General features: G+C 47.2%; 1 protein-coding gene across 1 annotated transcript in view; it reads left to right on the top strand.

Annotated features, from left to right (window-relative positions):
* Positions 1-2105, top strand: part of LOC125554806 (uncharacterized) — a 48273-nt gene extending 46168 nt beyond the window's left edge. The window contains exons 4-6 of the mRNA XM_087520746.1: positions 1482-1510; positions 1814-1895; positions 2098-2105. Of these exons, the coding sequence (XP_087376872.1) occupies positions 1482-1510; positions 1814-1895; positions 2098-2105 (119 nt within the window). The remainder of the gene's footprint in view (positions 1-1481; positions 1511-1813; positions 1896-2097) is intronic.
* The last annotated feature ends 13273 nt before the right edge of the window (positions 2106-15378 follow it).

The raw sequence follows: 15378 nt of genomic DNA, 5'->3' as shown, positions 1-15378 counted from the left end.
GAGGGAGAGTTCCATCATCATGACGGCATGATGATAGTGTTGATGAAGCTACCGATGCAGGGCTTCGTTTAAGCGCTGCTACGATATGACCGAGGTGGATTATGGTGGAGGGGGGCACTGCACACGGCTAAAAGAGCAATGATCAACTTGTGTGTCTATGGGGTGCCCCCTCCCCCGTAAAAGGAGTGGGGGAGGGGGAGGACCGGCCCTCTCTATGGCGTGCCCTAGGGGAGTCCTACTCCCTCCGGGAGTACGATTCCCTCTTTCCAAGTAGGAGTAGGAGAGGAAGGAAGGAGGAGAGAGGGAGGAAGCAAAGGGGGGCCGGCCCCCTTCCCAATTTGGATCGGGCTTGGGGGCGCGCCTCCCTCTTTTCCCTTCCCTCTCCTCTATTCCATTAAGTCCCAATAAGGCCCATATACTCCCTGGCGAATTCCCGTAACTCTCCGATACTCCGATAAATACCCGAACCACTCAGAACCTTTCCGATGTCCGAATATAGCCTTCCAATATATCGATCTTTACGTCTTGAACATTTTGAGACTCCTCGTCATGTCCCTAATCTCATCTGGGACTCCTAACAATCTTCGGTACATCAAAACACATAAACTCATAATATCGATCGTCACCGAACGTTAAGCGTGCGGACCCTACGGGTTCGAGAACTATGTAGACATGACCGACACTCATCTCCGGTCAATAACCAATAGCGGAACCTGGATTCTCATATTGGTTTCTACATATTCTATGAAGATCTTTATCGGTCAAACCGCATAACAACATACGTTGTTCTCTTTGTCATCGGTATGTTACTTGCCTGAGATTCGATCGTCGGTATCTCAATACCTAGTTCAATCTAGTTACCGGCAAGTCTCTTTACTCGTTTTGTAATGCATCATCCCACAACTAACTCATTAGTCACATTGCTTGCAAGGCTTATAGTGATGTGCATTACCGAAAGGGCCCAGAGATACCTCTCCGACAATCAGAGTGACAAATCCTAATGTCGATCTATGCCAACACAACAAGTACCATCGGAGACACCTGTAGAGCACCTTTATAATCACCCAGTTACGTTGTGACGTTTGATAGCACACAAAGTGTTCCTCCGGTATTTGGGAGTTGCATAATCTCAAGTCAGAGGAACATGTATAAGTCATGAAGAAAGCAGTAGTAACAAACTAAACGATCATCGTGCTAAGCTAACGGAATGGGTCAAGTCAATCACATCATTCTCTAATGATGTTATCCCATTAATCAAATGACAACTCATGTCTATGGCTAGGAAACTTAACCATCTTTGATTCAATGAGCTAGTCAAGTAGAGGCATACTAGTGACAATTTGTTTGTCTATGTATTCACACATGTACTAAGTTTCCAGTTAATACAATTCTAGCATGAATAATAAACATTTATCATGATATAAGGAAATAAATAATAAATTTATTATTGCCTCTAGGGCATATTTCCTTCATTCATGCCTGTCACCACTCCCCCGGTGAATCCTTCCTTGTAAGAAAAATCTCTCTTTGCTAATTTTTTCTCCATGTGATGATTGCAAATGGCTAGCAATTCACTGCACTTGCTTCTTCCTTGGACTGGGCCTCGCTGTAAATCTCTTACACTGAGCACCTGAGTTGGAATGCCGGATATCTTTTGCTACAAAAACATGCCTCGACTAACTAAGAAATAGAGAAGGAAATTATGCTTACTAAAATGGAGTGCGAACTACGTTACCATAGTTACTCATATGCAAAATGAGGTGAAATGTGGCTGTATTTATTCCTGATGATTGGGTATCTTCAATGTATGCAGATGCATGGTGGATCAAGTGGAATCAGTACATTCGCTGTACAGATTGCAAAGCACCTTGGTGTTAAGTTTTTTGTCACTATAGGTTTGTTAATTTTACACTTGATAAGAGAGGAAATAATATATAGTAAGTTCTTTTTCTGAAATTGCCCGTGCGTTGCGACGGGCGCATATGTATTCTATAGTGATTCAAAACTGATTACATGCATACTACTTTTAATTAAGATCCGCATGCACATCAAGCAACATTGTCTGACTTCTTTTACCATTATAAATCACTTTTTTAGGGATGTAAATCACCTTTCTTTCTCCACCTATTCCACCCACATATACAGTTCGAAGTATGTGTGCATCAGTTATATCATCACGTATTCCTTTTTCTCCCCCCTTTCTATTACAATGCGCATCACTTCTCCTTGACTAACCCCATCTCTAGTTGACAATCAACATGAAATTCTTTTGAATCTGTGCATTATATTATTTGGATAAAGGGGAAAAAAATTTGTGCAATGTGCATGCAGACATCAGATTAACCTACATACAGGAGGAGTCTTTTATATAAAACAAATAATAATTAGAAAGAACAGGTAATAAATAATAATAGTATGGTATAGCCATATATGGTACCTGAATATATTTAGAACCAAGAAACAATACACGTTCGTGTACCTCCGGCAAACTTGAAGCCTCATGTGAAATAATAGCCAGCTCCTGCAATTGCATATTCCAATTGGTGTAGGTCAGAACAATACATATATAAAATTATGAATGTAATATTTTGTTTCATGATAACCCAAAGGTAGATGAAAGCTAAACTAAGTAGGTTGTCAATTTGTTACATTAAATTCAGTATTCATGAAAATATCAAGAATTATTCATGTGAAGCACCATATCAAGAAAATCACAATGACTATATCAGCTGGCGAAAAATTAAACATTATGAAACCAAAGAGATGCACACAAAAGAACACAAAGGAGCTAAGGGAACATATGTTAACAGTACCATCACCTAGTAATGCAAATAATATAAAATATTATCAAAGGAAACTTCCCAATCCTTTTCTGGAGTTTTGATCAACCGTCCATAGCTACCAGTTGCAATCAATATGTCTTACCACTAAATAGTGTTTATGGAATATATTTCAGTCGGCCTAAGATTTGTTGTCATGAGGCAAATAGAGCTTCTTGATGCAATACCCAGGGCAGGGTATCCTCCAACAGGCCATCCTAGAGGCCAGTTCACATCTCTCTGCATCAAAGTGTATTCTTGTGTTATTCCATACATTGAAAAGTCAATGTTTGAACTTCATATGCAAATAAAGTGAAACTAAAAGATAGCAGATTGAGCGCGCATGTATTTAATGCATAGTTACCATGATACTTGAGAAGAAACCTTCGGGATATTGGCTATTTATTTATGATGCATGGTGTTGATCAGACCACATATATCATTGTGCATGATTATTTGTAACTACGGGTGTAGGAGTAGGAGGTAATGAGCTAGGTAGTAGGCTGAAGCTCCCTACACATCCTAGGAATAAATCCATCGCAATTAACTCATTCAGAAAGTGCACACAGGCGTAGTTGTTAGCTTCTCTGGACATGCCACCATCTATAGGTATGATGCAATATATATGTATACGTCTTGCTCTTCCACGTATAGGTTTGTTTCATAATTTTACTTTAAGGGTAGACACAACACTTATATCAACTTCACTATAGAGGTTATATTCTTACCTCGTCTCCGATCATATGTAAGTTGTGTAATCTTATTCCTTTGGCCACTGGAATCATGGGGCACGGCCGAACATGCAGTAACTTCTGTTCTGAAAGGGGCCGAGCATGGGGCAGTGTGGCTCGAGAGCTGGAGGATGGTGTTGAGTAGCGCGTTGCTACTGTCGCTGCCGCATCTGGATGAACAACATTGGGCGCTTCAATGCTTACCGGGAGCATCATGTCCATGGCTTCCGCCACCGCAGGATCTCCAGATCGACACGATAGTACTTTCCGTCATCTTCCGCTTGCCCATCTCGCCGAATCTGGAAGATCGCCGGTGCCCAAGCGAGAATAAGGTAGGGAAGGAACGAGGATTTTGGAGATCTAAATCAATCACGGAAAAGGAAACCAATCTGAACACGTGTGCCTGCCTGCGCGTACAGAAAAATCAAGCACGCATGGAAAGTATAGGTTTGACCTCGATGCATAGCAAACTGATCCCATGGCATGAGGACCTGGACTCTCTTTTTCCTCAAAAAGAAAAGGACGTGGACTCTATTGGATTGCGTATCTAATTTTTTTTCCAATCGATGAGGTAGTAATAGGAGGTGGCAGCGATGTATACGTGAACAGAAACAAATCCAGTCGGGCAACGGATGACGTATAAGCCTAGACCAAAATTTTCGTAGGTCTTACTTTAAATCTCAGCTGTCAATTTTATAGTTAACACAAAATTAACGGATATAAATAGGTGGCGTATGGAGAACTATAAAAGTCTCCATCCTTTATTATTAGGTAAAGATAAAGATAAAGATTTTTGGGACTAACCTACTAACCCAAGGCCCAGTGCAAATTGTTTTTTTGCCTTTTTCAGTGTTTCGCAGAAAAGGAATATCAAACAGAATCCAAACAGAATGAAACCTTCGGGAGAGTTATTTTTGGAACAAACATGATCTAGGGGACTTGCACTACAAAAAAAAGACACATGCGTGACATTTTGGGCCGAACGAAAAAAAATTATGTCATACATATGACACTTCTATGACGATAATTGTGACAAAACCCGGTATCATCATAGATGTGGTTGGCTCCTACTTCTATGACAAAAAATCATGACAGAAAATGGGTTTTTCGTCCTGGGCGGGCCGGAGATGCAGTTGCATGACATTCTTTGGGCCGTCCATGACGGAAAAAACCATGGTAGAAGCGAGGGGGAGGAAAATTTCGGGGAGTTCCCGGTTACGGTGGGAGGTCGGGGGCCGAGCGATGCGTGTTTCTCTTGTACACGTACGCGCGTGTGTGCGAGGCGTTGGCTCTAACTGAACCCGAGCGAGGCGTTGGGCTCTAGCTGAACCCGAGCGATTGCACTGCAGGCTACGAGTTACTGAACCCGAGCGATCGATCGATGACTGTTAACTGAACCCGATCGAGCGATTCCTTCGCTACTGCTACTAACTGAAGCCGATCAATGCTGCCTTTGGGATGAACAGTGAGCGTTGTGGGGGGTTTGGATGAACAGTGAGCGGTGGCGTTTCCTCTGGATGAACAGGACCCCGTGGTGTGGTGGAGGGCTGGATGAACAGTAGACGGTGGAGGGGTGCCCGTGGAGGGCTGGTTGAACAGGACCCCGTGGTGTGGAGGGCTGGATGAACAGTAGATGGTGCAGGGGTGGTTGAACAGTAGCCGGTGGAGTAGCGCGCGGTGGAGGCTGGATGAACAGGAGCCCGTGGAGGCTGGAGGAGGTCGACGGTAGCCCGTGGAGGCTGGATGAACAAGAGCCTGTGGAGGCTGGAGGAGGTCGACGGTAGCCTGTGGAGGCTGGAGGAGGTCGACGGTGGAGATGAACAGTATCCCGTGGAGTCCCGTTTTGCAGTACGCCACACCCCTCCCTATGAACAGGACCCCCGTTTCGACCGTAGGAGGTCCGTTTCGTCCGTCTTGCGGTACGACACACCCCTCCCAATCAACAGGACCCCCGTTTTGACCGTAGGAGGTCCGTTTCATTCGTTTTGCGGTACGCCACACCCCTCCCGATCAACAGGACCTCCGTTTTGACCGTAGGAGGTCCGTTTCCTCCGTTTTGCGGTAGCCAGACCCCTCCCGATCAATAGGACCCCGTTCAGGCCTCCTTTCCATCGCCTATTCCGTTCAAGCCCTCCCGATGACCATGACCACGCATTCCGTTCCGACCCAGCCGGTTGGCTCCCACGCGTTCCGTTGCTTCCCGATGAACACGACGCATTCCGTTGCCTTCCCATGAACACGATGCATTCCGTTGCCTCCCCATGAACACGACGCATTCTGTTGCCTCCCCATGAACACGACGACGACGTGGTTTCTCCGTTCCGACCCAGCCATGTACACGAGCCCTGGCCGTACGTATGCGCGAGTAGGCGTTCGAGACCCCGCCCGTATGTACACATACGTGGCCGTATTTTCTTTCTTGCACCCTGGCCGCTATACGTACGTGTACATGCTACATGCGCGCCTCTACTACGACACGTGCGCGCCTCTACTACAACACGTGTGCTCCTCTACATCGACCAATATGTATGTACACGTTCGTGACCAGAATGACAATGCTACGTACCCTTCGGCCAGGTGGGTCCCGACTATCAGGCACTTCCTTGCGTGCGAAGATGTAGCTGGTGGGTCCTAGCAGTCAGGGGGGCGAATCGTTTTGTTTTTCGTTTTTGCCCGGACGCACTTCCTTGCGTGTGAAGGTGTAGCTGGTGGGTCCCAGCAGTCAGGGGGGAAACGTTTTTTTCACGAAATACGGTGGCCCGTCCGGTGGGTCCCCGCTGTCAGGTGGAGGAATAATTATTTTGCATGTAATAAGGAGGCACTTCCTTGCTGCGGCCGTGGACCTAGCTCTCAGCCTCTCCACGTACAATCCACGCCCGATGGAAGCCGTTCCTTGACCACGTTGACCATGCCACGCCGAGAGCACCAGGGCGGTGGACAACGGCGAGGCATAGGAAGGGGACGCCGCGGAGCCGGAGAAGACGTGGCAGTGGATGCCCACGCATAGAGGAGTACGAGGGTTCACTGGTTCGCTGCGGTGTGAGGCTGCCGTCGCCGCAGAATAACAGTGGGTGTGGGTGAGTAGAGGGATGGCCTGGCCAACGGTAGGAGTAGTAGGGGGCGGTGAGGCCTCTGCCGCATCGCAGCCAGCCACGGGATGCAGGAGCACGAGGCACGACCGGCGCTGGTTTGGGCAGCTGGAGCAAGAAGACCAGAGGTTAAAGAAGCACTACGGCAGTTGGATGGACATCGTATGATCACTGGAGCTAGAATCATGCATATTGACTAAGTTGACAAAGCCCTCCATCCCTGTCAACTTAGTAGGCCCACAAGTCAGCCTGCCACTATACAGGGTCCCAACTAACAGGGGGAGTATTCATTTTTTGTGCGTAATAAGGAGGCGCTTCCTTGCGTGCGAAGATATAGCTGGTGGGTCCGAGCTATCAGCGGCGGTAACGTTTTTTTCGCGAAATACAGAGGCCCTTTCGGTGGGTCCCTGATGTCTGGTGGAGGAATCATTATTTTGCGCGTAATAAGGAGGATTTTCCTTGCGTGCGGCCGTGGAACCAGCTGTCGGCCTCTCCATGTACAGTCCACTTCAGATGCATGTCGGTCGTTGACCACGTTGACCAGGCCGCGCCGAGAGCACCAAGGCGGTGGACGACAGCGAGGCCTAGGAAGGGAACGACACGGAGGCAGGGAAGACTCGGCAGTTGTTTCCCATGCGGAGGGGAGTACGACTGTACGAGGGTTTACCGGTTCGTCTGCCATCACCGGAGAATAACAGCAGGTGTGGGTGAGTAGAGGGATGGCTAGGTCAGCGATGGGAGTATGGTGGGGCGGTGAGGCCTGTGCGGCAGCACAGACGACCGCGGGGAGGAGGGAGCAGGCAGTCCTCCCGCCGGCGCTTGTTTGAGCGGCTGGAGCAGGAAGAGCAGAGATTGAAGAAGCACGACGGCCGTTCGATGGACATCGTACGGTCACTGGAGCTAGAATCGTTCATATTGACTAAGTTAACAAATCCCTCTATCCCCGTCAACTTAGTAGGCCCACAAGTCAGCCTCCCACCATGATGGGTCCCAACTAGCAGGGGGAATATTCATATTTCTATGCATAATAAGGAGGCACTTTCGGTGGGTCCGAGATGACAGCGGGGGGGACGTTTTTTTTGCGAAATACGGTGGTCCGTCCGGTGGGTCCCAGCATTCAGGGGCAAACGTTTTTTTTGTGAAATATGGTGGCTCGTCCGGTGGGTCCCAGCAGTCAGGGGGGAAACGTTTTTTCCACGAAATACGTGTGGCCCGTCCGGTGGGTCCCTACTGTCAGGTGGAGGAATAATTATTTTGCGCGTAATAAGGAGGCACATCCTTGCGGCTGCCATGGACCCAGCTGTCAGCCTCTCCACGTACAGTACTCTTCCGATGGAAGTCGGTCGTTGACCACATTGACCATGCCGCACCGAGAGCACCAGGCGGTGGACGACGGCGAGGCCTAGGAAAGGGACGACGTGGAGCCGGGGAAGACGCGGCAGTGGATGCCCATGCGGAGAGGAGTACGAGGGTTCACTAGTTCGGCTGCGGTGTGAGGCTGCCATCGCCGCAGAATAACAGGGGGAGTTGGTGAGTGGAGGGATGGCCTGGCTAGTGTTGGGAGTAGTATGGGGACGGTGAGGCCTCTGCGGCAGCACAGTCGGCCACTGGAGGCACGAGCATGTGGCACGACTGGCGCTGCTTTGGGTGGCTGGGGCAAGAAGACCAGAGGTTGAAGAAGCACTACGGCCGTTGGATGGACATCGTTGACCACGCCGCGCCGAGAGCACCAGGGCGGTGGACGATGGCGAGGCCTACGAAGGGAACGACACGGAGCCGGGGAAGACACGGCAGTGGCTGCCCACACGGTGGAGAGTACGAGGGTTGACTGGTTGGGCTGCCATCGCTGGAAAATAACTGGAGGTGTTGGTGAGTAGAGAGATAGACAGGCTAGGGATGCGAGTATGATGGGGCCGTGAGGCGTGCCTGGCAGCACTGTCGGCCACGGGAGGCGAGAGCAGGCGGTTCCGACGGCGCTCGTTTGGGCGGCTGGGGCAGGAAGATCAGAGACTGAAGAAGCACGATTGTCGTTAGATTGACATCTAACGGTCTGACGCTGGTAGAGTCGATTGTTGACTAAGTTTCTTTTTTGAGAAACCTTGTGTACTCATGAACTTAGTAAGCCCACAAGTCAGCCTCCAAATCTATGGCAGACAACATAAAGCCCATTTGCTATTTTTTATAATTTGCAGCCCATTTGCTAATTCTTAAGTAATTTATTACAACCCATTTTCTGCCCAGGACCACGGTCAAAAAGTTCAACCTTATTTTGCATATTACGGTGGAGTCCGAATTTTTGTAATCCCGAAATGATAAACATTTTTAAGAACTTATTGATTTGCCAAAAAAATCATTTTGTTTTTGTAAGCAAATAAGACGTGGGACAATTGAGTGGGTTTAAGGGAAAACCAGTGGTAAAAAATTAGCGCTGGGTGGGAAAAAACAACAAAAATAAGGATGTAAATATGAAAAGGGAATTTTATGTGTTTTCAATATAATGATACGTGTATATGAACTAGTAAAACTATAGGTAGAGATTAGAAAACCGATGTAGGACATGCGTTTCAAGAGGATAATAGAACTGGGTTGTGTGTTTGATTCAGTAAAAAAAACTGCCTGCGGATGTTGTAAGACAAAATATAACTAACGCTGGCGGGCCAGAGGCCAGTAGATACCTGATGGATCTTTGTGCCCCGTTGTCGTCATGGGCTGGGCCTGTTAAAAACAAAACCAACCCTGGGCAGTCTACAGCCTAGTTGAAACTTGCTCGACCTGAAAAAACAATATACGTGCTCAATAAACGAGAGAATTCTGCAAGTATAGACTGATAACTGGGATGCAGCACGGATATTGTTTTTTATCGTGATAATAAGTGCATGCACTTGTTTTGAAAAAATTGGAGAACTGGGAATTCGAACGGCGGGTGCTTATGCTACCCATCAAATAAAAATCAGGTGCCTGGAAATTCATTTCAAAACAAATGATTTAGCTTTATATCCACATCGACCCTCGGCATGATGGTTGGAAGCAAATGCAAGTTCATACCAAAAGATCGTTAACAACAATACCAACTTGCAGATGACAAGGTAGTACAACTACCAATACCAAACTAACTTATAATCTTTTTACTCCTGGCCCTAGTGTTCGTCTGGTAGAAAATCTTGCAGAGGACCAGTTCCCGCTCCTTCTCTTGCTCCAGGTCCCCGAGGTGGTACTGGTGCATCACCCAGTTGGTCCTCTGCTGGTCGAAGTTCTTGTTGGTGTGCAGCACCAGAACCTTTTTTGCTGCCCGCCTGCCGGCCGTTGACCATCACCGGCAAGGTATTGCCAGTCTTGTGCCACATCGCGTGCATGCCGCACTCCGACTGTATCTTGCGACGCATCCACGTGCCCCTTTTAAACGCCCTGGAATTGCGCTGGAAGAAATGCTTCCTTAGGCCACTCAGTGTGATACCTGCAGTATTGTGGAATACAGGTTTTAGTGTGCCTAGTTGGCATTTTCATAACATCTTTGGCATGTTGCAGTCACTTGTTTCACTTTTTATTAGCTGTCAAATTGTAATTGCTTCACCAGGTCTACGTCTAAAAAGAAAAATAGAGCTATAAACAAAGGAATATGTTTGTGCAAGTAGACGGCTGATCGGTGTCTTACCTGGAAGTTTCTCAGGTTGGGTGTAGCATATGCCGTGCTCGCTATCGATGGTTGGTATGAACAAATCAATGAGAGACTAAAATCTCACGCTGTCGGCACTCACTTTGGCCTCAAGGTGCTCGATCAGCTCCTAATCCATGGGATCAAACTTGACGCCAGCTGGCAGCACCGGCCAATCCCTCTTCGACTTGCATCGGTAATTCTAGTTATATGGTACTCAATGTATGATCAATCGACTGTTTTAAGTGAATGATGAAAGATTTCGACAGATAATTGGTACTCCAAATCTGATTTCCAGAATATCCAAACACGTCGCCGGGATTCTTGTGTCACCTCACGCGCAGCGTGTTGTCACGTCAATTCAATGTGTGGACATGATGAATAATTTGACCGACGTATACTAGTACTGCTACTGTACTGGAGTACTTACTAGTCATATTTAGTGTCACAATTTACACATAGGTTTAACTAACAAGTACGCACTTGAAGCCTAACTGATATATATATATATGGCTTCTGCACAACATCTCCATCATCATTATAAGTACATCCTACACAGGTGAGTTAGGATGCACTTGATCCCAGGAAGGTATCTATCCTTCAAACCAGAGGAGTGCTTCAAACTAACAACAGTACATAATATCCAACAAAAGAGGGTCATGCTACAGCAGCAGAATACATGGCTCAGTCTAGATATCAGCACGAATGAAGTTGTGCATATTTGTTGTTGGCATGAACCACATCGCCGCATGTCGGGTTTGCAAAAGCCATCCATCGCATGGAAGCTTGATGCCTTTCACACACTGAAGATTATCTGGAAACAAGCTGTGTCGACGAATCTCTGGATATGGTGATTCGTGAAACCCATGGTATGATGTGTAAACACAGCCCCCCCTCGTGAATGGAAGTTGCATAGCACAGTAATCATCGCCGGTGATATGATCGATGATTGGTTGGATGATCGGATAATTGAGCCCAAGGAACAAGGAGTAGTAGCCAAGGCTGTAAACCCGCCTCCAGTTGAATACGCCTGGCCCAACGGAGCAGGGATCTTTCTCGAACACGAAGCAGCCATAGCCATCAATGTCACGAACGCCCCACGCATTGTACTGCATGTGGTTTAATGTAATGGTTTGGTCAATTTGGTACGTGCGAATGAGCATCAAATGACCGCCGTCAGCTGAACGAGCGATAAACCACCAGCCATCGGCTGGTATGATTCCAGGTCCTGGAATCATGAAGGCCAGCGCATTTGCGTCTGCTGCAACAATTCAAACTGGAGACCAAAGGACAAAAATAAACAATCATGTTCAGAGTATGTGTGGAATTAAGATTATTATAACAGTGACACATATCATAGACAGAGAATTGCAATGTCGTGGTCATAATCATACCCCAAGTTAAAAAATAAGCCAATGTCTTTCATATTCTAGCAATATGTCATGGTTCAAACATCATGTAACAATGAGAGGAAAACAGCTATGACAGCGCCTACTCATATTCTACCATAGCACTTACTACTACTATTCTCATATCAACTCTAAGCAATAACATGCGTTGCTATAAAAATCTTGTAAACGAGAGTAACATATAGCAATCATGATGTTATGCTCATAATATGTATTCTAACAATCATTAGATGCCAATTGTTCTCATATCAACTCTAACAATAACATGTATGGTCATAAAAATCTAGGAAATGAGAGGAACATTTAGCAATGATGTGGTTATAGACATGCTATGCATTCTAAATTTGTAACAAATGAACAAGCAGTCGTATTCATAAGGTAAAGATGAGATGAGATAGAACAATTACATGACGATAGATTCCACCAGTATAGGCAGCCAATCTGTGAGTCGACTGTGTAAACAATGCCATCGTGCACTATAGCATCAGATAGAAATGTTGCCTCTATAGATTGATGATGAGCCATAACCATGTATGGCGACCGGATTCCAGATAGACTAATCCCATGTTGAACAAGGAAATGAGCTTGCAATCCATTTAGTCTTCTGATGGTGTGGGCACTTCACAGATTACAACTTTCTACAAACAGAGGTCGAGCCAAAAGCTTGACGCGTCTCGTGCATGGTAGGCAGGAGTGTCCGGTGGGCCGCGAGGCTCGATGGCGGCGGTATCCAACAATGGAAGGGTGATCTCTCGCTGGGTGTAGATATCCACGAGACGCCACGGACTACCGGTGTGGTGGATGAGGACGATCCAGTTGGCCTTCATGCCCGCCAAGTAGTAGCCGCACATGAAGGACAGGTGGACGGGTAGTGGTAGTATGTCGAGGGGCACCACGACAACCTCCGTAGGATCATCAAGTCGGTGTCTGGGCCACCTGCGAGGATCGGGCATCAGCAAGCAGGGTGTCTTGAAAAGAGCCGGCCGGTTGCAAACGAGTAGATGGTACAAAGACACCGAGCATGCGGCCAGACGGACGGTGCTGAGTAGGTCCATACGACTACAGATCTGCTCCAAGAGAACTTCGGAGAGGGAATTCCAATCGTGGCTCTGCGTGTCAATCGGTTCTGCCATTGGGGTTTTCAGTGCCTGCGAGCCAGCGGGGAAGTGGATTTGAGCGGGCGAGCGAAGAAGCTTCTCCTCGTGTGGCCGAGCAGTGAGCATGGGGATATGGTACGCGTGAGCTACCAAGGAAGATGGCACGGTCGGGCGGGCAGTGAGCGGGGGTAAATGGTGTGCGCTCGACAATGGGGAAGAGAGGAGGAAGAAGAAAAGATGGCAGTACTGGGTAAGGCTGATTTAGTAACACCAACATGCTGGTTCAGCTTATTAATTACGTGTCCCATCTGCTGCAGCGTGTATTGTCACTTCACTGCGAAGACTAGTTGAATAGTTCTCTCTGACCAAGATGGGTAATAATGGTTCGCGAGGACTTCCTTTCTACAGTATCCCTATGCCTCTACGCCCACTTCACTCATTTTGCTCCATACCTAGTCACTTGTTGAAATATGTAGAAAGACAAATACTTCCTATTCGGGAACAGAGGGAGGCTTTTACTCCGTACTATTTGGGAACAGAGGGAGTATCACCATATGGAGGGAACAGAGGAAGCTTGAAATATGAACATGTCAATGGGAGGGAGTAAGCCCCATGCATGCAACATGCAACACTCACACGTACACATGTACGCACGCAACACTCACGCACCCATGCGGCACACAGCACACAACGCAACACACACGCTCACGCTCAAGTGCTCAACCTACTCCCTACGTCCGTGAAAGACTGTACATTTAGAGATTTACACATTGACCAGGGCATAATTAACGCCCAAAAGTAGCAGACTTATGTGTGCATGTAACCATTGAGATAAGAAGATTAAATGAAGGCCGTTGCATGCTGTAATTAAGGATAGACATGTAGGATATACCTACAGCACAAGTTGGTGCATTAGTCAATCAATATCGATTTAGATTAAAGGCTAAATGCATTGGAAGTGTAGATGTACATCATGTACTACACTCTTTGTTTTATAGCTGATGTACACTCTTTGTTGGAAGACCGAGGGAGGACACGTGCATGCACTCACATACACAGCCAGGGCGGTTCGCGCGCAAGGGTTGGACTCGTGTCGCGCCTGCGTAAAGTTTTGTTTAACTAATTTCTTTGCTCTGCCAACTGATAGGTGGGACCTAGAAACCAGGTGACAATTTAACCAGTCAACAAAGTGCCACGTCGACTATGTGGCCGGTCAGTAGGGTGCAATACGGTGCTCTACGATGAGCTAGCTAGTGATCGTATAATCGCCACAAAACTATATATAGTGACCGTAAAGAGCGTATTGTTACATACGTTGACCGCCAGTGTATTTTTCTCATTTCAAAGTAAGCCATATTAATCGGAAAGGATGCAGTATGGACTACTACTACTACTACTAGTACTGCTTTGATGTGTCCCGTCAACGAGGAGAAGCTTGCTTACTACGCCTCTCCCTTGCCCACGCGCGCGGTGGTTCGCAGGACGGGGAGAGGGTTCTGACTACAGCACCCTCTCCCTCTCCCTCTCCCACGCCCTCGCCCTCGCCCTCACCCTCGCGGTGGACGTGCAACAGTTCAATCGGTGTCAGATTGCCAGAAGCATATTGTACTGTAGTATCATCATTGTTGGACCTTTTGAAGAGGCGAAGAGCCAAGTGCAAGGTTCACACAAGTATGAACTGTTGAACCTCCCGAAGAGGCAAAGAGCCAAGCACAAGGTTTTATAGGAGTTGTCGTCCTAGTAGGAGTGTACTACAACTATAGCGAACGATGCTACTGTATGATGTCGCCACGTCACATATATCCAAAGTTGTGCCACCTTTTTTTCTCAAAGAGCATGTTGGAGTCCGTGCAACGACTACACAAGTTGCACGTACACATAACACATTTACTAGTAATAAATTCTAAAGGACAAATGCCAGTATGCCACACAAGTTCATCTCCAATTCATGTGATAAATTTGTGCACGACTAGTCTACATATATTCACGGCGCTACCGTTCACAATTACCGTACTCCACTTACACGTTATAGATGGGCTACATGTCCTCCTCCAGGTTCCAGTCCCAGGTGTTCTTCATGGATGGCACGATCCATAGCGGTGGGCAATGGGAATCATTGTCGCAGCTTTCTAGTCCGGTTCCACACGATGGAGACTCATCCAAGTTGAAGCGGCATAAATCAGGGATAGCGTGTCCTAGCATGTTGTTCATCCGGCGGTGCGCACTGAAGACCCAACCATGCTTCATGAACGGCAGGCCTTTCGTGTCGTGCATGGAAGGTGGCATCCGCTTCACAATGGGGCAGCTGTCCCTGATGAAAAGCGAGTACTCTCCAAGAGTGTTCCTCGGCACCCACGTAGCGTCACGGGGGTCGAACTCAACGCCGTTCATCTGGTACACGCGGCATCCCAGATCTGGATACATGGTGACATACATAGTCAAGGTCCATGCATAATAATGTTGTGCTCAAATATGGTGGTCAGTAATACTGTGCAGCAAATAGTACTACTCCGGTATAGAGGAAGTAAAATAACCGGCTTATTATATATAGCCACTCTTGGCTACATGGATGAGATACTAA

Source organism: Triticum urartu, chromosome 4A, assembly GCF_056163025.1.
Source record: "Triticum urartu cultivar PI428250 chromosome 4A, HENAU_Tu73, whole genome shotgun sequence".
Classification (NCBI taxonomy): Eukaryota; Viridiplantae; Streptophyta; class Magnoliopsida; order Poales; family Poaceae; genus Triticum; species Triticum urartu.
The sequence above is the reverse complement of the archived record's forward strand: the minus strand, read 5'-3'. Positions and strand labels throughout refer to the sequence as shown.